Here is a 21,043-nt window from a genome sequence, read left to right as displayed (position 1 = left end):
TGCAAACAGTAGCGCCTAATGGCGCCCGCACACGATGGCCGTTACTTCGCAAGCTCAGGGCAATCAGTCAGCAGAACAATGTTGCTGTTATAGGGCTTTAATAAGGAACATCCTGCGAGAAGATGAGCTACAGAAAGGTCTGTGTCCTCGAAGACCGGGGATCATCGCTCTTTTATGGCTGTTACAGACTCAGACCTTCAGAAAGACTGGCTGTGGCAGAAGGCATAGCTCTCATTTGATTTAGCATCAGCGTTCTGTTGAACAGGAGATGCGTAGGACGTGTCTCTGCAACTACAAATACACTGCTTAGAGTAGGTAAGGGGGGTCCAAAGTTCTCCTGGGTGCAAGGGACAAACCTTGTCCAGGCTACCTTTCATCCTCTTCTTCGCTGTATTCAGTTCCTGTTTCTTCTTTCCAATCAGGGAACTGAAGATGATGAGGAACTCGAGGTAGCTCTTGGCAGTGACATAATTGTGTCTGGCCAGCTCTCCTAGGTACACCTGGCACTTCTTTGCCATGCTCTGATGAATTTCTACACGTACTTGACTCTACAAGGAGAAAGGAAAGAAACAATCTCATTCAGTACTGAACATGTAGTAGGCAAGTCTATGTGATGTCCATAGAGAGCACAAGGGGCTTACAAAGAGCTTGAATCACAGCATGGCTTATGTATGCGTGAGGCCTTCAGTGCCATGCGCACGTCAAGGCATACAAAAGCTAACCAGTTCTGTGTCTGCATTTCTGCTACAGGGTAGGGGCCTTTCCGCATGTGTGCCCTGCACCCATTGTCTGTGTGGATACAGAGGCATGGCACACTGAGCGCACAGGAGCTGTTTTGAGTGTGGCACCTACCATCCCATTGACATTTTCCATACTGGCACCAAGATGTGGGATCTCAAGCAAGAAGGAGGAGCCCACGACTGCAGGGTCTCAGCAGGCCACTTATTAAACCAGTTGATGGTGCAGCAGTTCACAAGAGAGGGGAACTGTCTCAAGCATGCACGGAAGACTTCTCCAGTAGGGCTGAGGGAAAGACACATGCAGAAATGAGCTGTTATAACTAGCTATACATACAAGGATAAAATAGCTTTTCTACTTCCCTAAAGTCAGCCTGGACTCTTACAGAGTAAGAAGGAAGGGAATATACCCAAGGAAGAAGAAGGAGAGAGGCAAATAGGGAATGAAAGTTCAGGCAGTGAACTGCGTGTGCATGTCCAAAGGTGCATGTCATAGCTCACTCCTTGAAAGTCCTGGGTATATTCTGTGAACATTACGATAGTAGTGAGGTGTTGTTTTACAGGCCTTCCCTAGGGAGTACACTTAAGGGGTAAGAAATACATGTGATCTGAAGTCTATTTCAAGCAGGTGAGCACAGAGATTGCACTGTCAGACCAAAATCATGGCCTTGATTCTTCCACCTGTGTTTGCACCAAGAAGACCACTGTACCTTCTGGCAGCCCTCCTGCAAGCAGGCAAGCTGCTCAGGGACTGTGCACTAGATACACAAATAAACATGGTACAACTGAGCCCCAAATTCAAGCAAGATATCTTTGTAAGAAACAGCTCAATGGTGCACGAACAAAGAGGAATCTTGCATTTAGTCTGGATCACACGAAATCATACTCTTAAAGTTTTCAAACTTCATCTTGAAACCAGCCAAGTGTAAAAAACCATATTCAGTATCCTATGGGAAGATAATACACAAATTGTAGTCCAGCAAAGTCAGGGGCCTGGAAACAAAGGTCCCATAACAAAGTGATGCAAGGCAAAGGACAAGAAAGGAGTAACACTGACAGCATGGAGCCCTCCCCCTGCGCTGTACCTCATGCACACGACTGTGTGGGTACTGCTGCGAACCCGTCCTGTGTATGCAGCCATCAGATTGGCCTTGGTGGGCTGCTGCCCTAGATCCCAAACAATGGGCTTCATCTCTGTCATGATCTGTTCTTTGTCATGGAGGCTGTAAATGCTGGGAATGTCACCCGAGTTGAGCAGGTTGTTGACATCCTCAAGGCAGGATTCATTTTTAATCTAAGTAGATGATAGAGGGAAAAAAAAGGAAAAAAGCAGTTTCCTAGGACAATCCTGTCTCCACACACCATGGAGATGACTTCTGGATAAATACAGCCATGGGCCTCTGGTGAAAGAAATCAATTCTGTGATCACCCAGCTCCAGTAAGGCATCCTCTGAGCTTTGTTTCCCATAGAAAGCCATGTTCAGCCACCTCAGGGGCGAGGGGTCTGAGAACAAACCTTCTACTTCCCCTTTAGTGTTTCTATACAGACAAACTGAGCTCAGGGCCTTGCCCCCTGCCTTGCCAGTGACTGCAATCAGACCCCAGGTCCCATGGTGCCCTGGATCTTTGCTCCTCCAGCAGAGAACACTTCACAGTTAGTGAAGCTGCTGATGTGGGAGACAGTAATTGTAGGGATGTGTCACAGTCTGTGGGACTATCTTCCTCCAGAGCTACACTCACTTCTCCACTTCTGCTAAATCAGAAATACACAGCATCCTTCTACTTGACTAAATGCACCCTCTCGTGCCCTTCTTCTCCCATATATGCTTCTCACTGCAGGGAAAAGGATGCAAGAATAAGCAGCATGACAGATGCTCATCTATCTCACTGTTTAGGGCACTGCCAGAAGGGACTTGGTTCCAGTAACAATGAAGGCAGTAAAAAACCCTATGAGGAACATAACCATGAATTCCAGAACTTGGCCTAGTCATTAGCAAGTTATAGTTTACAGTAACAAGCTAATGTTATCCTGTGGAACCAGCAGGTTTAAGGCCCTGAATTTACTGCTATTTTTGTAAAGAAAGAGAATGATGTTACTTAGGACTTCTAGTATCAATGGTCAGAATAGTGCTTAGCTTCAGGCAGCTGGCTCTAAAATCTTTGATCCTATCAAACACTTGGATGGAGCTGAAGGAAGCTTCCTTGAGCAACAGAAGAATCAGCCCGCTCCCACACAGCTCTTCAGTACCTCTAGCAACATATGCACCACCTTCAGTTTCCCTGGGGCTTTTCTGTAAGATGATGAAGGTAGGCTACTGAAGAAAAACAAGTTGTGCTTGGTTTGTATCAGGCTCCTCAATCCTTTTTAGGGGGATTTATTGACCTTCAAGATGTGTTTCTGACTCCTTTTGAGATGGAGTCCACTATGCTAATACTCCTGTACCTGTCTACGAACAGGAAGGGCTTGGGTAGATTCCCAGTGCCTGCCTTCATCATGATCTTCTTCACATCACCTCGCCATTCAGTCATGCCATCATTTTTGGTCAGTTCAATCTGGAAACACTCGTAATCTGCCCTAAAGGAAAGAGAAGCCTGTGGAGTTACAGCAAATTAAAATCTCCTCTTGTCACTCTTGAGCATGCCTTGTGGATTCAGGGGGAGCAGACTCAAGCAAATTGTTCTCCTGCAACATCCAGAGCACACGCCTGTCCCTGTGCATGTTGAGCCACCAACTCAAGAGCATGTTTCACTCAAGCCAGAGATACCCAAGCTAGCTAGAAACCAGGAGAAGTACAACTCCATGACCTAAGAGTCACGCTGCTTCTTGTGCCCAGTGCCTCAGAGTAGAGAGGGCACAACTCAACATGGCTGGCTTTTTTTTGGGATGCTTCCCTCAGAGGCTGGTGCACCTGGGAACTGTGGTTGCATTCCTCTAGGATCACACCCTGTCTACAGAGCTGGAAGAATTTTCTTCCTCAGCCTCATTCCCTTTTCCACTTAAGGCCCCTTGACTCCCAAGACTCACCAGTCCTACTTGACAAGCTGCCAGTACCACTTGGTCACTAGTAGCTCCTGTCTTTGTCTTTCTACTGCTCAGCTCCCAGGAAGAAGCCCCTGTCTATCCCCGAGTGCTGCACAGACCAGTGAGCTGACATGGACCGTGCTGCTTTTGCTCATTCACTGCATGCCTGCAACAACAACCCAAGCTACTAGGAGGCAAAAGAGTCCAGTTTTTCTGTTGTGGATGTGGCATGTTAACTGAGCCCTAGCTCTTAAGTGTTAAATCTGAAAAGTCAGCAACCAGAAAAATGTGTAACCAGTAGCAGGAAGGGCAGGAAAAAGAGATTCTCCAGAGGCAGCCCTGACAGAGCTGCTCCACATTATGTGCATAGGAACGCATTACTTACATGTGAGATGCCAGCCTGGTGAGAGACTGTCTCCCACTTCCTCCAAAACCCAGAAGGAGAGCATCCCCTGGAACCTGCTGCAGAATCCGGCTGATCTGGCAGATGTGCTGTATCGCATCCATGAAGAGCACAAGCTTCAGCTCTGGGGTGTTGACTTGATTGTACTCCTCCAGGTAAGCCTCAATCACAGCTTTCAGCTGTGGGCAGAAAGAGTCAATTGTGGCTACCAGATAAAACCAGTGGAGAGGGGATGGGTGGTCGTGAGCACAGACAGGCCTCTGGGAGAGCAGATCCTGGTGCTCAGCAGGGTCTGTGAGTAGCTGCCTGTGGGGAGGTGATGGCTCTCTTTGCTTCATGCTCCTATAGCAACTGCCATTGGGCTGAGCTGAATTTAGCCAGAGGTGGTGGCAGCAGCTGCTGAAAGGTGACCTTAAACTAACTCAGGCAGGTGACTGAGGGCTGCTGTTCCCAACAGTGCCCTTTGCTTGGAGAAATAGCAAGGCAGAGTTCAAAATAAAATAGCTTATGGCTGCCTGACTCGTGCTGTTCCAGGGCCTCCCTATGGGAGAGCTTCCTCACTCGATAGCTGACCACTGCCTGCTGCTGCATCCTGTGGTTTGGATCCTAGATGGAAAGGGCAAGTGCTGGAAGAAAACACTACTGGGTACAGGTGAGTAGAGAAGCACACTCCTCTCCTGGTCCTGCCATTGCACAGAAATAGCTGCAGGATCAGTCTCTCCTGCCCTTCCCAGGGCTCTCTTCAACAACAGCCTCAAGCCAGAACAGGCGATGAAGCATGAAGACATCTGGGATTTGGTCCTACCCCTTCAGCAGGCTCACTGTGAACCTGGGCAAGTGACATCAGCTGGAATTTAGACAGTGCTGAGATCCCTGCCTAGATGCCAGTCTTACACCTATGAGTGGAACGTGCAGCAGCTTGGAAAGTCTGGCTGTCTCAGCTGCGCTCACCTCAGTGGGGGACAGACCTAGCTACTTTGCAAAAGAGATTGGAAAGCTCAGTTGATTACCAGTGCCTGTCACACAACTATCACAAGAGCAGAGACAACAGGATAATCATGTTTCTGCTAATGAGTGCAAAACACACTGCTCATTGCTTTTGCTTAATTATTATTACCAAAGTACTCACAGTATCTTCTCCAAGAGGGAATCTGGCAGTAACAGTAATTATTTGTAAAGGTCAATTGTGAAGTCTTTAATTGCAAAAGTAGTATTGTTTGGGAGTAATGTGCCATTTCTTTCCAGCAAATTTCACTTTTCAGTCCCAAGTGCAGGTCATTTGGGAGACCTGGCACAGCAGGCTGCCCCCAGGATGGCAACACAGAGACAACTTGTTCCACCTCAAGTTCCCATCACACCAAATGCAGCCACTATACGTATCTGGGGTAGGATTTCACAGGAGAGCCCTGGGAGCCTTTGTGGTTCCAGACACCTCCAATTCAAGCAGCCCCATGGTTACTATTAACTGTTTTCATTTGTTTGCAGAAGACACGGAAGATGCAAACATAGATCACATCATAATGATTCCCACGGTTCCTACCTTTTCCTGGCCATCAATTGCTTTGTAGTTTGATATGGGCATCTGGATCCATGAAGTCCCCAAACAGAACTGGCTGGGAGGGGATGACCTCCTCAAAAGTGGTGCCTAACTCCTCCATCATACTCTTCACCAGGTGGTTGAACCACGTGCGGTCCTCCTTGCTGACCAGGCGATCACAGAACACCCGGCAGCTCTCAAGGTACCACAGTTTCAGCAGCTGCAGTTTGTCCTGGTAAGAAACCCCAGCAAACAGCCCGATGGGAGAAGCAGAGAAGTATTAAGAGCCTCACTGTCAGGAAAGCTGGTTCCTGCTTGGCACGTGGCCATCTCTGCTCCTGCTAGAAGGCAGCTGGAGTGGAGACAGAACTAGGCAGAGGAAGCTGCATTCCCTTCTCCTCTCAAAATCAGCTCTTGTCAAAACAGCTGCTTTGCAGGGAGCTCGTTACAGCTTCAGCTAATCCCCCCTCTATTTGTCCATGTCAGGCTTTCTCTCAGATTAAAATTTCATGTTGTTTGTCCTTATCTTTCCCTCAGTTTGATTTAATTTTTACTGTTTTCAGAAATGCCTGTGGGGTTTTTTGGGTTTGGTTTTTTTTGGTTGGTTTTTTTTTTTGGTTGGTTTTAAAGATCTTTTTTTCAGCTGTAGCACAGAACCAGGGTCCCAAGAACTTCCTGTCATAAGTCACCTCTACTGACCAGGCTGGAGCCAGAGCAAGGTCCTAGGAGAGCTGAAGGGGCAGAAGCCTCCATTGCTACGGGCTAGTAACAGGACAAACCTCTGCCCCTGTCTGGTCCCCTATGGCTCCATCCAGCCCTGAATTTCCAAGCTATATCATACCGACTCCCTGTGGCCACTCACCTGCTTCCATGCCAAGGAAGGGCTGCAGCGGTGGGGGGGATGTCTGTGTACTACTGGTGCTAGGCAATATAGCCAAAGGGAAGGTTACCACATTCGTTGAACAGTAACAAACACAGTTCCAGCAGGAAACTGAGGCCTCTTTGTAGGCTCACCAATGAGTTCCTTACACTGGAACATTTCTGGTATTCCCCTGGGTGGCATGACTATGCTGATTGGAGGGCTCACCTGGATGGTGCTGGGCTCAGCCATGAGCATGGCCTGGAACACCTTGGAGAGGTCTCTCAGGTTGAAAGTGTAAAGTGACTTGGCTGGTGTGGGCAGGAGCTGGGATGTGACAGTCAAATACATGCCAGTAGTTGCATCAACCAAGGGCTTGTTCAGGTCTTTCACTGCAAGTGCTCCTGCTGCAGAGACGGAGGAAGGTGGAGAGGATATAAAGGTGGTGACTATGGGTTGAGAAGGTCCTGGCAGCGCAGACAGGTGGGACTGGGTTGCAGAGGTGTTGCTGGGACTTTGCCAGGAGCACACTTTTCTGCTTTCTTATGCAGAGACTATGGGGGGACCCGACTAAGCACCTGCTCACGGCAGTGGACAGTTTGCCAATGAGTTTTCTGACCAAAAAGAATCAGATCTGGAGAGGGAAGAATGCATCACAACAGTTCTGTGGGGTTAAGACTTCATGCACCCCAGGGAGAGAGGAGGCACTGCCAGACCGGTAATTGGTGCTTACCTGAACCATTCCTGAGAGGTTTTCCTTCTCTCTCTTTATACTCCCAGAGTGGAGTCTCAGCTACTTTTAAGCTAGAAGGGCTGAGTGCCCTCTTACTAAAGTGCCTGGCAATTTACTGAGATCAGCAAATGCAGAGCCACTGAGGAATAATTTCTTATGCAACGGTCTGGCAAGATTTAAGCACAGCTGCCAGTTTTAGTGCATAAAATACTGTTTTTTGCGTTTCTCTCCCAGTTAAGTTTATTACAAGCAGAGGGGGGAAGCAGAGCTCTGTGACACCCCAGCACTTTGCGCTTTCCAACTCTTTCCAAAAGTCTTTAATTTATTTTTAAATCACAGTCAGGTGCTTCAGTGTGCCCCAAGCTCACAGTCAGGTACTGATGCTTGTAAATATTGCAAGCACACAGAAAGCCTTGCTTTGCTTCTTCCATAGCTCACTATTCTTACTCCTTCCTATTGGCATATTTGCAGGTGAGGGCACATTTGCAAAGATGATCCTAAATTCCACCCTGTCAAATATACGAGGACTCGCTACGCTCCAAAGGAGCCCTTTTTTTTTCTGGGTGGCTGTAGCACCATGCTTGGATCCACCCTGCCCAGCTCTCCACAGGCTGCAGCAGATGGAAAGTAACAGAAGGCTCTGCTTCCACAGAAGGCTGTTGTCTGGGCGAGTGTCTGTCTGCTGAAAGCACAGGTAAGCTATGCCATGCTGTGCCCATCAGCTTGTTCTGTTCACAGTCTCCCTCTCTCTCTCTGTCTTCTCTTACTTATGCACTGGATCTTTGTAACTTTTTTCTCCTAGGAGTCCATCTAGAAAAAGACAGAATACACGAGTCACAGCTTTACCTGCTGAGGTGAAGGATATCTCCATCATCCATCACAGAATCCTAGCTGAAAGGCCTAGACCATAGGATTTCTTATGAACCTGCGAAAGACAAAGCCGAAGTTTGCTGATTGGCACCAGCAGAGTTTGACCCTGAGACTAAACTGTATGAGCTTCTCTGTTCGCTAAGATTCAAACACCACTTTCCCAAAAGCATCTTCAAGCAATGAATGCAAATTCCAGCTTCCAACACTTTGATCAGATCATCAATACCAATTCCTCCCCTTCCAACCTCCATTATTATCAGGTTGACTTGCAACATGAGGAGAAGGTGGCAGCTGCTGGCAGAACTTACCCAATCCAGCTGCCAAGGGTGGTGGAGAAGATGGCCTTCTTGCTGCTGTCCTCCATTCCAGTGAAGGAGAGGTAGCTGAAACGGGGAGTGAGGCATGGAGTGACAGCATTCTTTCCACCTCCAGGAGGCCCCATAGCACAGACCAAATTAATATCTACCAGCTTCTTAAAAGCACCTTGAAGAGTGCAAAATTAGAAATGAATGTGAAGTTGTAGCCCGAAACCCTCATCACAAATCTCCACAGTGGGTATGCATAGAATCATAGAATAGTCAGGGTTGGAAAGGACCTTACGATCATCCAGTTCCAAGCCCCCTGCCATGGGCAGGGACACCTCACACTAAACCATCTCACCCAAGGCTCTGTCCAACCTGGCCTTGAACACTGCCAGGGATGGAGCATTCACAACCTCCCTGGGCAACCCATTCCAGTGCCTCACCACCCTCACAGGAAAGAATTTCCTCCTTATATCCAGTCTAAACTTCCCCTGTTTCAGTTTGAACCCGTTACCCCTTGTCCTGTCACTACAGTCCCTAATGAAGAGTCCCTCCCCAGCATCCCTATAGGCCCCCTTCAGATACTGGAAGCTGCTCTGAGGTCTCCATGCAGCCTTCTCTTCTCCAGGCTGAACAGCCCCAACTTTCTCAGCCTGTCTTCATACAGGAGGTGCTCCGGCCCCTGATCATCTTATCTATCAGCATATCCATCAACAGGCCAACTTCTGCCAAGATGGCAAAGGATCTGAGTCATACTGATCTGATTCCCGTCATACCAGCCCCGGTGCTCCTTCCACTGCTGCAGCAGCTCGATGGGTGCCTGAGCACTGTATGTGTCCAGCATGGCCATGTTCAAGTCATCAATAAAAAATATGAGGTACCGCCCAACTGGAGGCCCAAACACACCCTTGTGCCTGCAAGGACAAAACTCTGTAAGGACACAGGACTATTCCTATTGCAAAGGTACTTTTAGCTTGACCCAAAAGCAGTTTTTTCTCCAGAGGCTTCCTGGGGCAGTAGTTGCAGCTCTCTACACTTTCACTCCATATAACTCTTTATATGGGTGCATGCACAGAAAAGGTCTGGTGCAAGAGTTGGGGCATTGGCTTTTTTCCAAACATGAGTGAAACTTTGCCTCCTTATGCACAGTGTCAATGAATGTCAGTGCTGTTGGAAACTTCAAACCAGTGGCTGACCATGGAGGAAAAAGGGAAGCTGTTTACCATGGGGAGTGGGATTGGGGTCAGCAACCAAGTGCTCTCATCTCATCAGTTCCTATAAATATCCCACACCAAGGTTTGCAAACACCTGTGCTGTGAAACGGAGTATTTCTGGAATACCCAGAATTGGAGCAATTTTTCCAGACCCTCACTAATCCTTCTCACTTCATTGCAAATGTATCGAGTTATTAGGAGCTCTCACAATCCCAGCTCAGATTTGCTGTGTGCTTGGGGCCCCTTCAGGTCTCAGGATGAAACTAAATGGCTAAGTTGATAGAAACACTGAGCTCAGGGATGCTGCCTTTGCAAACACAGGAAGGAAACCTGCCTCTTACCCAGTTCACTGTCAATGAGATCTTGAGTTTGGTTAGCAGAGGTACGTGGCAAAAACATCGGGAAGTGGGTAATGTATCTGAGAGGCAAGTTCTTCAAAAGCTTGTCTGTAATTGTGAGTCTTCCCTGTGCCAGTGGGACCAATGCAGAGAACTTAGAAACACAATCAGCAGCATAACCACAGGTATACAGACTGTGTTTCTCAGCTCTCTGGCATTTGCTGGAGGAAACGCAGTTACTGCTCCCTTAGGCATTCAAAGCCTGGGAGAAGACAGAAGGCTTGCTCCTGACAGCCGTTCAACAGATCCCCTGGTGTGGAAGGAATCCAATCAGAGAAGTAGGAAATGGAACTCTAGGAAACAGGTAGAATTTGATGGGCTAGAATTTGATGGGGAGCAATCTAGCAATTGCTGCATTTTGATTGAACGCCTGAGTGTTGACATTCCTTTGCAGTGCTGGCATGGTGCCTGGAGGCTCAATGGAGAGCTCTTGTTGCTTAGGCACAGCTTTTGAGCAGAGAAACACAAATCCATGGGAGCGGGAAATAATCTCCAAAGTATGAGGTAGCTGTTGATGAGAACAAGGATAACTCTAAAAATCAAAGATAAGGCTGGGCACATACTGGCTTATAGTTGATGAGCAACAGCTTCAGCAGATGGGCCGTTCGGACTGTGTTCGTTATGGGCACAATAATGTCACAGAAGTTGGTATCAGGAACCATGATGAACTCTGCTGTTGGGTCCAGCCACTTCTCCCAGCACACCTGAAAGGTATGGGTGCGTTCAGAGGGGGCCGTTGCATTTATCCTCTATAGGAAAACTGTATCTGCTGTGTTTTTCCTGTCACAGCTCCTTGCGTAGTAGCTCAGATTCTGATGAGGAATCCAGGCTTCCAGCCCCTCTGTCTAGTCTTGTCACCCTCACCTTTCTGTATGGCAGTGCTGTGAGGCTCTGACTGCTTTCATGTGGGAGGGAGATAGCCCAAAGGTTAGAGGTTATTGCCCCAGCAATAATATACTTGCTCTCCCTTCTGAAAACTGGGATCAAAGGAGGACGGAGCACTTGCAGTACTTGCACAAATTGCAGTTCTGTCCTAAGCTGACCCACCCTGTAAGTGCCCCATGGCAGAGTGCCACCGAGGGCTCAGCTGGGATCCTAGCTTCACATTCGGTGCCATCATCCATGTTGCATTCAAAGGCACATGGAAGTTTTGTACTTGCACAAGACATGTGCTAGAGTCGAGCCACAGGCAAACCAAGCGAGACAGAGGTTTTGTCAGGGATGTGCTGGAGAACACTGAGAAATCGCGCATTCCTGACACCCATGTGGCCTTTCCACAGTGACGACACTGACAGCTTCTGCTACACATCCGATACTCATGTAAGGCTCTTTGCTTTGCTTTGATTTCAGGAGGGGGAAGCATTTTTCCTCCCTTATTTTTCCTGTGGGTTTTTTTTCCAGCCCAGAGGGTGGTGACTGTCAATCAGATGGGCCCTGCATGCCCCGCTCCTCTGCTGCCTCCGGTCAAAAAGATGGCATGTGGGTCTGCCTTGCTCCTCCTCCAGACCCACCGCACACAGCTTTTCTGCTGTTGTGCACTGCTTTCTAACACCAACCAACCTCTTCATCTGAGCTTCTCCTTGTCCTCCTCCAGTGGCCACACTTGCAGAGCCCTCACGCTTTCCTGACCACTGGCAGAGACACTCAGGTCTGAACTGATCAGTGCTTGGCTCAAATCTCACAACCCTGAGGGCAAGAAATTGCCTTCTTCCTTTAATGAAAAGCTTGATTTAACTTTAAACACTCCCACTTGGTTCCTATAGGCCTTCCTTGTTTGCCCTTGATGACCAATCCCACCAAATCCTGCAGGACTGTGTCACTTTCTAGTCCCTCCCTCACAATTTCTTGGTTTGAAGTTGTAAGTGAAATATTTGCCCTCCCTAATGACCTCCTCATCCAGATCATCTTCAGGACTGCTGAGCCCCGCATCCTTCAGTTTATAGTCATAAACCAGTCCTTCTTCTGGGAAAAGTAACTGGATATGTGAGAGTAAAGCTGCTGGTGAACGTGGCTGAGTTCAGAGAAGGATGTGCACTACTGCAAGGAACACTTTACTAATGGGATGCTGCCCAGACCAGTGTGGCTCAGGCCTCTCTCCCAGATCTTCAAGCTCCAAGGATCCCTTGAAGTTTGAGGCAGATGTGGTACACCAGATCCCAAGAGCAAGTCCATACAAAGCCTCTGGGCACTCAACAAGCTCTGACCCCCATTCCTCATTACCAGTTTCTCTATAATGAGAGAGGATCCGTTTTTCCTTTACTCACCTTTTCCTTTGCCATCTTCTCCCTCAGCCACAAGCTGAAGGCCATGTAACCTTGGGAATCTCCAGTAGCACCCACACTCCAGATCAAGGCAAATATAAACCAGGGTTCAATCAGCTCTTTGATATGAGCTGTCTTCTCCTGGGGAATTGTCCTAATTCCCTGAGAATCAGAGAAGAGCAAAAGTAAAATTCTCAGGCCTGGTTAAGTTACACAAACCCCAGCCTCCTCTTAAAGTGCTTGTAATTCTTCCAGCTTCTATGTAAGTTTTGCTAGCCAGTTTTTCACAGGCCTTGTTAATGTATTCTGTGGATTAGAACTTGCTGTTTCATTAGTGTACTTGAGAGACTCCCCTTGCTGAACTAATGTCACTCAACAGGAGCTAGGAGAAGAATTTAGTCTTTGGGTTTTAATTTGAAAATCATCCAGCCTTCTGCAATACTAATTCTCCAAAGATCTGCAGTCTGAAGTGCATCACTGCTTAGCTCTGATCTCTGCTTTCCACTCCTTCTCCAATTCCCTCTGCTATAAATAAAAGTGAACGTCTTCCCTCCAGCCTGGTAGGCATGGAGCTTATCTTTTGCTCTTTCAGTGGGCAAAGCATAATCCTTCCAGGTTTACCTGTGTTTTGCAGGATGTTGTATTACCTTCTGCCATGTACGTGAGCCACAGCATGACCTTTCTGCACCAACACCTCATTCTCTGGTGTAATAACCAACACTTCATTCTCTGGTGACTAACTCTGTGCATGGCACAATGCCCTGAAGAGTGACAGGCATAATATGGTGATAGAGGTAGCAAAATCCTGCCTCAATGGGAATGAAAGGCTGAAAGAAACATTCCAAGAGCAGGAGGAGGCTCCTTGTGAGGTTACTGTCTGTTGAGGCAATTACCTCCTTCACAAACCTCCAGCCAAAGCCAATGCCTTCCTGTAAGGAGAAAGAGGAACAACTCGGTGTCACTATCCAACACGTTTGACTTCGTGTTTACCTTCTTAGGATGCTAGTTTCTCCTCATCTGCCTGCAGGCTATATTTAACAGAGAAGGTATGACTGAAAACGCTGCCATTTCCTACCATGTCCCAGATGCCACCATTTTGACTGGAGAGAAGCAAGTCAAACCCCTTCAGTTCAGTCTTAACCCCAAGAAACCTCTGGGCCTGCCTGCTGGTTCTGTGCAACAATGATGTGCATCTTGTTCCATCACTGCTCTTAAATCATTTGCTCCCTTCAGAGCTTACCTTTGCAGCTCCATGTTATTCAATAAAATAGGAGCAGAGTAGAAAAAACAAGACTTGTTCTTATAACTTTCTCACTGGAGTTCTCATAACTTATTCCACTGTAAGCAATGGTGCTGCACCACTGACAATTTTGTCCAGGAGATAATTTTACAATTAAATAAAACCATAATGACCAAAAAGACTAAGTCAAATCTATAGGGATCAGCAAATAACCCATATTAAACCCAGGAAATTTACATATCAGTTTGTATACTGGTAGTATGAAGTGTTTAAATCCAGGCCTTGACAAGTCTGGGCTGATTGATAACTGAGCTGACAACCTCCAAGCCATGGAAAGGCTGGAACAGTAGCGTTGCTCACCTTGAGGAATCTCTTGAAGAAAGATGATAGCTGCTGTGAGAAGGGCTTCATGATGCCTGGAAGTTTTTGCAGCCAGCTCTCAATGAATGGCTCCAGCCCCAGGATGCTGGGTTCAAGGTAAACCATGCCACAGTGAGACACTGTGGCAGGGGAAGCAACAGCCAGATCCTGGACTTCAAACACCGTGGTCATACACTGGGAACTGCAAAAAGAAAGCAAGGAGGATAAGGACTTGATCACTTCCAAGATATGTTTCAGCATAATTTGGCAAAGATGAAATCTTTTCCTTTGTTGCAGAGGCCCTTTTTGTTGTTTCTGGGCAGCTCAGGGCTACTACTGAGACACCAATTTCACACAAGTCCACCACAGACATCAAATGGAAAGTAAAAGGCAAACCTGTTCCAAGAGAGAGGAAGGAAAACAGACAACAGGCAGCAAAAGCATAAGAGATGAGTTACCTCTGACAGCTTGATGATTTCCCCTGAGCTCAGGCACAACTTCTTATTGTCATCTAGCACTGTGTTCATGTTCTCAATCCACAAGCATCAACCGGGCCGTCAAACATGTACCACTTCTTGATGGTGTCAGTGGCCACAGCTCCCTGCTGGATGAGTGAGGAAAGGATCCCATCTGTCCTGAAAGGTGGGAGGAAGGCAGGGCTTGGCCCATTCTGGTTTTGCTGAAATCCATGGCAAAGCTTTCACAACCTAAGGCAACAGAGCTAGAATCTTACCCTGGTTCCTGTGCCCAAGGATATCTGTGCCTCACTTGATGAGCTGCCTAAAGGTCCATTTTGTTATTTCTTTTACTGAGACATACACCTCAGTCTGAGTGACACCATGAAACAATTTCTATGGGCATTAGGATCTGTATTTCATGTCATCTAACTGTAAAATGCCAAGTTTCCCTTTAACATCTCCGCCCTCAGTGAAAAACAAAGAGGCTTTGCTAGCATCCATTTCAGGTCATAGGTGGGTTATCAGCTCTCTGTGCCTCTTCTCCACCAGATGTTTCCGTTGGGTAACTACAGGTTATGAGGATGAATCCAGGCTAAAGAGCATGACTCTACCCTCTCTACAACTGAAATTCCGCATCCTCAGCATCCATCACCAGGTGATGCTGGAGATGGTGAACAGGGGAGCAGACACAAGGAATGCTGGCTGTTTGCAGCAAGAACTTAATCTGTACATGGAAACCTGGAGTGCAATTTTCATTCAGGCCCTGGACTTTACTCCCATTATTAATTATTTGTTATTTTTATAGTGCTTGTCAGTTCTGGGGTATTGTTACTGAGATCAAGGGAAAACAGTCTGTTCAAAAGCTCAGCTGATCAAACCAGACGGATTTGTCTGTAAATATGTTTTACACGGCTGCTGTATTTTTCTTTTTGTCATGCTGACATGCCTGTGTGCTGCCCTTGGGTACAGTCACATCATAAATAAACTGTTGAGCTTAACTGGAACATCCTAGAGAATGCCCCTCAGTAAAGAAGCACCAGAGCCCAGGGTAGGAAGCTCTGAGTCTCAGCATCAGCAGTGCTTACTTACTTGCATTTTTCCTAGAGGTAGTTAGTTTCACATTTATTTAGTTTCCCGTTTCACAGACCAGAGTCTTTAGCTTTGCCCCTAAGCAAGTGGTGGGTAACAGGGCTAAAGGGAGATTCACACTGCTTCCCACACCTTAGTTTCTGGATAAAGCGAGCTGCAAATTCAACCCGAGGTCACACACTGAAACATAAGCAGTAAGACCTGGCTATCAAGAGGGCAAACAGGCTATTGGTTCTTGCTTCTAAAGTGTGTAAGCAAGCAGGAGCCCTGGTAACAGCAATGAAATGCCTCTTTATGTCTGAAAGTCATTCCTCCTCATTCAAGGCCACCAGTGTATTTATACAGAACAATTCAAGCGCTTTTTTCAGAAGTAAAGCAAGTGTTTTTAAGTTGCTGCATCTTAGAGCAGGGCTATGTGCTCCAAAGCAATTTAATTCTTCCTTGTTATGCAGTTAATGCTGCTTACTGAGCTGCAGTAACTGTCTGGGCATGTGCTGGCAGCCAAGCCAAGCACACAATAGAAGATGTCAGCTTAAATAGCTGTGACTGGCTATTGCAGCTTGGTGAGGATAAGGACTTGATTGCTTCTGGTTTCATGCCACTACTCTAAACAGTTCTCAGCCTTGAAGAGAAGATGCTCAAGACAAGAAGAAAACTGTTTCCAGTCTGGAAAGAAGGAAAGCAGGTTTTGTACTTTACCACTCATGCGTTAGCAAGCTGAACTCTCCATAAAGCTGGCCCATTGTGATGGATTTGGGATTCAGTACAAAGTATCTGACTCCCTCGTAATTCCCACCACTTGCTGCAGGTTGACCTTTCAGTGATGTCACTGCAGCTGCCAGGACTTGGTAACTCTGCAAAAGCAGGAGAGCAAGAGATTTAACTGCCATGGCTCCTCTGGCTCTCACAGCAGTTGCATTCAAAAAGCAGTGAAAAAGGAGATACAGTGAAGGATAATATGACTGTAAGGAGATGCCTGGCTGTATTCACAGAAAGCAAGCATTCTAGATGAAGAGGGGAGGAAGTTAGATCTCCTGTCCAAAAGGCCTGAAGCATCTCAAGATGTCAAAGCATGTCTCAGCCTCAGAAATCTGCAGCAGAGCTAATAAGCCTCAGTCTAATCTCCCAACTTGAAAGAGTGAGCTAGTAATATACTTCCCCATGGCTATAAATCAGTACCAAAAGGCATCATCTTGGTGCCCTGACTTTTATCTGAGAGAAGGTGGAAATGCTGGAGAGTGAGTCTTCTGTGAAGCTTAACCCTCTGCATCCATAGCTAGGTGATGGTTTACTGGTGCCAGCAGAGTCTCACAACCATACCTTTGTCTTACCAGAACCTGTTGGTCCCACCAGCATAAGGCCATGTCAAACCATAGTAGCTTCATAGAGCTGGATGCACTTAGTCACAAAACCTGCAGAGAAAGACAATGTGGAGTGGGTCTGGAACCTGCTGTCTCTTTTCCTAGGGCAGAGGACTAAAAGCCCAGGCGCACAGGGAGCTTTTTTCCCTCACCATCAGTATCCTCCAGGTTCTCTTTGATGCAGAATTTGTGAATGGCTTCTTCCAGGTGGCCGTAAGCAACAAGCTCTTCTTTGATCTTGGGAAATAATCTGAGACAATACCACTGAAGAGCATGAGGTCATCCTTCAGGAATTTGGGTACATTGGCATTCCTGATAGCCCGCAGGCAGATCAGCTCCTGCAAAGATTTAAGAACTCAGAACTTCAGAGATCTCACCTCTCTTAGGAGGCTGCAGAAAAGGCCTAATAGGTCTGTGACAACGTGAAGTCTTCGCACATTTACCCCATCCATAGTAGGATTCTCTCTTTTTAGGTTGCCAGCTGTTGAGATGACAGTTTTCACAGCTCTCATCCCAAAGTCATTGTGGTCCTGGGAAAGGTACAGAGAAAATGACATCAGATACAGGAGCACCACCTAAAATAGAGTGAACCTATGCATGCACTCAGTTAGCAGGTAAGAAAAGAAAAATGAGTTATGCCTTCAGAACAACTGCTTCCTATCACAGTTTGCCCTCAGTATCCTTCAAACAACTAACTAGTCCTGAGCTGTACAGACTGCGGGTGAGGAAGACAAGAATATCTGGATGATAAAAAATCCTAGATGGAAGGAGAAGTAGGCAGGGCAACTGTCCTGCCATTGTAATTCTAACTAGCACTGCAGCTGAATGCAAGTCCAGCCACAGGAGGAAAAAGGAAAACCAGAAAGGAGGGAGGTAGATGAAGAATGGGTACTGTGACCTTTTTGTGATATGTGATATGCAGTTACAAGGCACTGGGAGAACCACCCAGGTACTTTGTGCCTAGGCTGAAAATCTCACATTTAAAAAGACATTTATGGGCATTAAGGCATCTACCTGGGAGTTGAGCTGCTCTGACAATAGTTTGAATGTTGTGGTGATCTTCTTTGCAAGGATTTTGGCTTCATCAAACCCAAAGGCATAGAGTGACATCTCAGCAATCATGGAGTAATCTGGGACCATCATAGCCACAGGAAGAAAGAGAGCCTGAAACATATGGTTCCAACACAAGATTAACACACTTGTTTCCTGCTTTTTCCAGCAAACTGAGAAGGCTGGGTATCTATCCCAGGCTGTTTAGAGGACACAGCCCGAGCATGCCTGACACCTGTGAGGATAGCATCCCTGCAGACTGCTATCTGAGGAGCGTCATTTGCTTACAGATGTGATTCAAATCTCAAAATGATCCTAGAAACCTTCCAAAAGCATCACTTCCTAATCCTTGTCATGGACACACCAGTAGTCTGGTGTCCTGGGTTCAGCAGTAGCAGTCATGTTTTTTCCTTTGTGTTAACTGGTGCAGTGCTGTGTTTTGACTTCCAGCCTGAGAACAGTGTTGGTGAAGCCGATGTTTTCGGTTGTTGCTAAGTGATGTTTACCCTGACCAAGGACTCTGTGAGGCTCATGCTCTGCCAGGGAGGAGGGGAAGCTGTGAGGAAGCAGAGACGGGGCGCCTGACCCGGGCTAGCCAGGGAGGTATTCCATACCACAGCACGTCATGCCCGGGGTGAGGGGTAACTGGGAGTTACCCGGAAGGACACGGGCTTCCGGGTGGAACTCGCTTTCTTGGCCGGTGGTATCGTATTCTCTTCCCTTGTTATTTTCCCTTATTGTTGTAGTTGATAGTAGCGGTGGTGATTTGTGTACATTGGTTGCTGGACTGTTCTTGTCTCAACCCGTGGGAGTTGCACTCTTTCGATCCTCCTCCCCGTTCCTCCGGGAGTGGGGGAGAACCCCGGTGGGGGGGGACAGACCTCGATTGTTGTCAGCTCGGCACCACTCACTGGGAGTGAGTGAACAAGTTACCTGACTGGGTTTAAACCACGACATCTGGGTAGCATCCAGCACCTCTACTGCCCGCTCTTCTTTTCTTTCTGTCTATGCAGTCTGTCCTCCTTACCTTCGGGTTATCGGGCAGTTCAGCATGCCCAGCATACCCTGGGTTCATTGTGATGAAGAGTGCACAGGATGGGACCAGTGGGATCTCTGCACCTTCAAACATGAAGCAATTTGCCTAGAAAATTAAAAATATCATCCTCCTTGAAGAGCAGAGCCTGACCTGAAAATCAAGTAATATAGCAGCATCTTCCAAGAAGAAAACAATGGCTTCCAGTAGTTAAATGATGAAGCACGGACACACAGAGGTGCCCACAACTGTAGTGACTTAATGTGGGCCCACTGCAGGAATCTAGTATTACCAGCAATATTTTTCCTTGTTTAAGAAACTGGGCTCATGGAAGATTTACTGATAGGCTTTTTCTTTTTTTTTTTTTTCTCTTGAACAGACTTTTATCCCTCCAGCTGTAAACAAACATCTTTTCATTTATTCTGCAGTAGAGTTTGGATCTGAATTAATTTGTGGCAGAGAGGGCAAAGAGAAACGTAAATCCTTTTCAAAGCTGTGTAGGTAGTAATTTCAGATGGGGGATAAGGTAATGCAGAAGAATTCATGGAGAGCAAGTTTCTAATTCCAAGCCAAAGTAAAGGAGATTCAGGACTTAACCCCTCTGAGCCCCCTGACAACAAAGCAGAGGCTGGCTGTTAGACTGGCTGACAGCCGAGTCTCCATGTAAAGCCGAAAATTCACTTTACATTGCAACTCTGGGCATGCACAAGTATGCATTTTCCTGAACACGTTGGGTTTTGAGAATCCACTAAGGCTTTGGTAACTCATTTAGACAAATGTGGTGCTGAGCAATTCACAGCAGAACACGGACTGTCTTTATCTCAGCTCCAATTTGTACCAGTGGATCTGTATTGGAGTGTCTCCCACACCAAAGTCTGCTGGCACTGCAGCTCAGGCTGAGATGTACGTGAGCCTGTGCAAGCATGGGCAACTATGGTAGCACAGACTAGGGTGAAGTTACAAAACCCAGCCAAGGTGCTAACTGTGTAATGGCCTGATGTGATGCTCCCAGCTAGGGCATTGCTCATGCTTCTCCAAGCTCAAGTTTGCCTGAGCTGCCCCTAAGCAGTGAAGCTAGTCTGAAGACAAGGACTTGCCTAGACTAGCTCAAGTGGAGATTTTTTGTCTGCCCTTGCATCTACCAGTTCATTACATACCCTCTGCTGCTGTGCTTTCTGAATGGTTGTAATCTGCTGCACCACCACAGACAGCACCTCGATACCAATGAGGTTGAACTCATCAAAGCAAGCCCATGTCTCAGAGCTAGGCGAGGAAGGAAAAACGAGGGGAGTCAGGAACATCTTACAGAAGAGGACTTGCAGTCAAATGTTCAGCTAGATCTAGAAATTGTAAATTCACATACTGGGGAGGCAGCACAGAGACAAGAAATGAACCTAAAAGGCCCCTAAGGCCCCACAGCTACAGTGTACTGGCACAGTGGAAGGGCCTTTAGCCCTCACCCCAACTACGCATCCCAGGCCATGGGTGAGTGAGAAGGCGCATGGCCCCTGCAAGTCCATGGCAATGACTGCTCCTACAGCCTAGGACAAATTCTGCATGTTAGAGATTTGGGCTTGAAAGAGGTGTCATGTTGAATTCCTGTTTTATACCTGAGCTGTAAGTGTAGCAGACAATTTAGACATCTCTTAAGTCCATTTTTCAGAGCTTGGATCACTGGGTATAAAGCTGGAAGCATGTATATGAGGAAGATGATCTTTCCACAAGGCACAGTTTGAGAAAGAAGTTAAATTACTGGCAAGAAAACATCTGAGAAGAGTATCAGCTTTTGTTGGAATAACATTCAGATTCACCAGTGTGCAACAGACTAATTGGACCAGCTCTGTTTGAAAGGTAGCGAAGAGAGAAACTTCTCTGAGAGGATCCCTCAGGGCTTAGAGCAGTCTCTCTTGGCTGCTCAATTTTGGATACACTCAGCAGATTCTCTTTCTTAAGATTAAGCAGCTTGTAGGCTGAATCCCAGTCCAACATGTATGATATTAAAACAAAGGCCAGAGCTGCAAACACTTGCACAGGTGGATTAGTGTGTAGTGGATTGGCGCATTTTAAGGCATTTTAATTTTGCCTTAAATAAACAGGATCTCTTTTTATCCCCCTC

The 21,043-nt window shown here is 46.9% G+C and overlaps 1 protein-coding gene across 1 annotated transcript in view; it reads right to left on the bottom strand.

The window, feature by feature from the left end:
• Nucleotides 1-21,043, bottom strand: part of DNAH1 (dynein axonemal heavy chain 1) — a gene marked incomplete at its 5' end in the record, with an annotated part of 52,845 nt that overhangs the window by 3,014 nt on the left and 28,788 nt on the right. The window contains 30 exon segments of the mRNA XM_061458206.1: nt 357-548; nt 853-920; nt 923-1,023; nt 1,823-2,031; nt 2,521-2,524; nt 3,181-3,312; nt 4,145-4,341; nt 5,703-5,730; nt 5,732-5,931; nt 6,787-6,965; nt 8,063-8,100; nt 8,470-8,644; nt 9,220-9,377; nt 10,012-10,134; nt 10,136-10,169; nt 10,635-10,786; nt 11,959-12,070; nt 12,336-12,498; nt 13,146-13,265; nt 13,937-14,131; nt 14,395-14,480; nt 14,483-14,571; nt 16,183-16,337; nt 16,804-16,895; nt 16,997-17,092; nt 17,095-17,182; nt 17,288-17,374; nt 17,859-18,008; nt 18,922-19,035; nt 20,085-20,190. Of these exon segments, the coding sequence (XP_061314190.1) occupies nt 357-548; nt 853-920; nt 923-1,023; nt 1,823-2,031; nt 2,521-2,524; nt 3,181-3,312; nt 4,145-4,341; nt 5,703-5,730; nt 5,732-5,931; nt 6,787-6,965; nt 8,063-8,100; nt 8,470-8,644; nt 9,220-9,377; nt 10,012-10,134; nt 10,136-10,169; nt 10,635-10,786; nt 11,959-12,070; nt 12,336-12,498; nt 13,146-13,265; nt 13,937-14,131; nt 14,395-14,480; nt 14,483-14,571; nt 16,183-16,337; nt 16,804-16,895; nt 16,997-17,092; nt 17,095-17,182; nt 17,288-17,374; nt 17,859-18,008; nt 18,922-19,035; nt 20,085-20,190 (3,643 nt within the window).

This window comes from Pezoporus flaviventris, unplaced genomic scaffold (genome assembly GCF_033815535.1).
Source record: "Pezoporus flaviventris isolate CSIRO_AGI_PZ_B2104156 unplaced genomic scaffold, CSIRO_AGI_Pfla_v1 ptg000026l, whole genome shotgun sequence".
Classification (NCBI taxonomy): domain Eukaryota; kingdom Metazoa; phylum Chordata; class Aves; order Psittaciformes; family Psittacidae; genus Pezoporus; species Pezoporus flaviventris.
The sequence above is the reverse complement of the archived record's forward strand: the minus strand, read 5'-3'. Positions and strand labels throughout refer to the sequence as shown.